General features: G+C 40.0%; 1 protein-coding gene across 1 annotated transcript; it reads right to left on the reverse strand.

The window, feature by feature from the left end:
* Window positions 1-16: 16 nt before the first annotated feature.
* On the reverse strand, window positions 17-708 carry LOC106529466 (serum amyloid P-component; the record flags this gene model as incomplete). Its single annotated transcript, XM_014024909.1, has 2 exons — window positions 17-459; window positions 545-708. Coding segments are annotated over 2 exons (468 nt in total), but the record flags the coding sequence as incomplete, so codon positions are not given.
* Window positions 709-1301: the final 593 nt, after the last annotated feature.

Here is a 1301-nt window from a genome sequence, read left to right on the forward strand (position 1 = left end):
ACACACACACACACACACACACACACACACACACACACACACACACACACACACACACACACACACACACACGAGAAGTAAATGCCATGTTGCTAATACTGATCACATTTATCTCTTAAAAAGATTTAAAGTCAACCAGTTTGTGGTACGTGACCTCATACCTGTCCTAAAACGATTATCATTGGCTCGTTGATGTTGGATCCAGAGATGATGTATTTTCGACTTGAAGGCTTTCCATCCACCCACAGTTGTCCCAATCCAGATTCAGCATCCCATGTGCCACAAATGGAGGTCCACCTGTTCAGTTTGTAGTCCTGTTCTTCAATGCTTGTCTGTTTGTTTCTTACCCAAACGTGAAACAAACCAGGAGTGTCCATTTTATATATAAGAAAACCATTAGCTTCAGATCGCAAGGACAAAGAGAATAAGGGGTGCTCCTTTCTGAGTTCTGTAAAAGACCTAAAAACATCAAACAACTAAACCATGGTTTAGGTTTTGCAAGAGATATGTCATTTTACTGTAATGTCACACATTCAGCGCTAACCTGAAACAGACAGTCACAGCCCTCAGATCTTGTCTTGATGTTATTAGCCTCACATGGGCTGTGTTTGTTTCTTGTGGAAAGGTGAACATTTTATTAGAAAGATCTGTAAAAAAGCGGGAAATTAGAATAAATAAAAGAGTTTTTTTAACAGATTTCCGAGCAGGCTACTCATACAGTATACCTCTTTATATATATANTAAGGCGCCAGCAGCTAGCGGTAGCACATCTGGTTCAGCCTGAGGCATATCCACCAGAATGATCATATTTGCTCATTATTTCACCAGTCCTTTCCTCCACCTGTCTTCTTATTTTGTCAGTCTATAAATTTGCTTTGCCTGCGTTTCAGCTTTTCATGCCTCGGAGGACTTTAAATAGGGGTTACAGTCACTTTTATTTGATAAAATTTTCATTACTGATTCTGTTGGTTCTGATATCCCTGCACAACACATTAACAACACATATTAAACAACTTAACAGACCTGATGTAAAGATATGACCTTTAAGCTTGTGGAGAGAAGCTGTGGCGACAAGGAACAGGACCTGAGTTTTTATACAGGTCCTGCAAACCACAGCAGCTTCAGATCCAAAGTTTCCAAAGTCCAGCTCAACGACCCAAACTGAGCCAACATTGATAAAGACACTGGGTAAGTTCGCAGCTGTGTCCATGTGAACTGGGACATACTTGTCAAAACAGGTTTTTACAAGAAAAATAAGAGGCTGGTGTTTGTAATGAACCTTGTGTTACTTTCACAAGAAT

Source organism: Austrofundulus limnaeus, unplaced genomic scaffold (assembly GCF_001266775.1).
Source record: "Austrofundulus limnaeus strain Quisiro unplaced genomic scaffold, Austrofundulus_limnaeus-1.0 Scaffold446, whole genome shotgun sequence".
In the NCBI taxonomy this organism is placed as follows: Eukaryota; Metazoa; Chordata; class Actinopteri; order Cyprinodontiformes; family Rivulidae; genus Austrofundulus; species Austrofundulus limnaeus.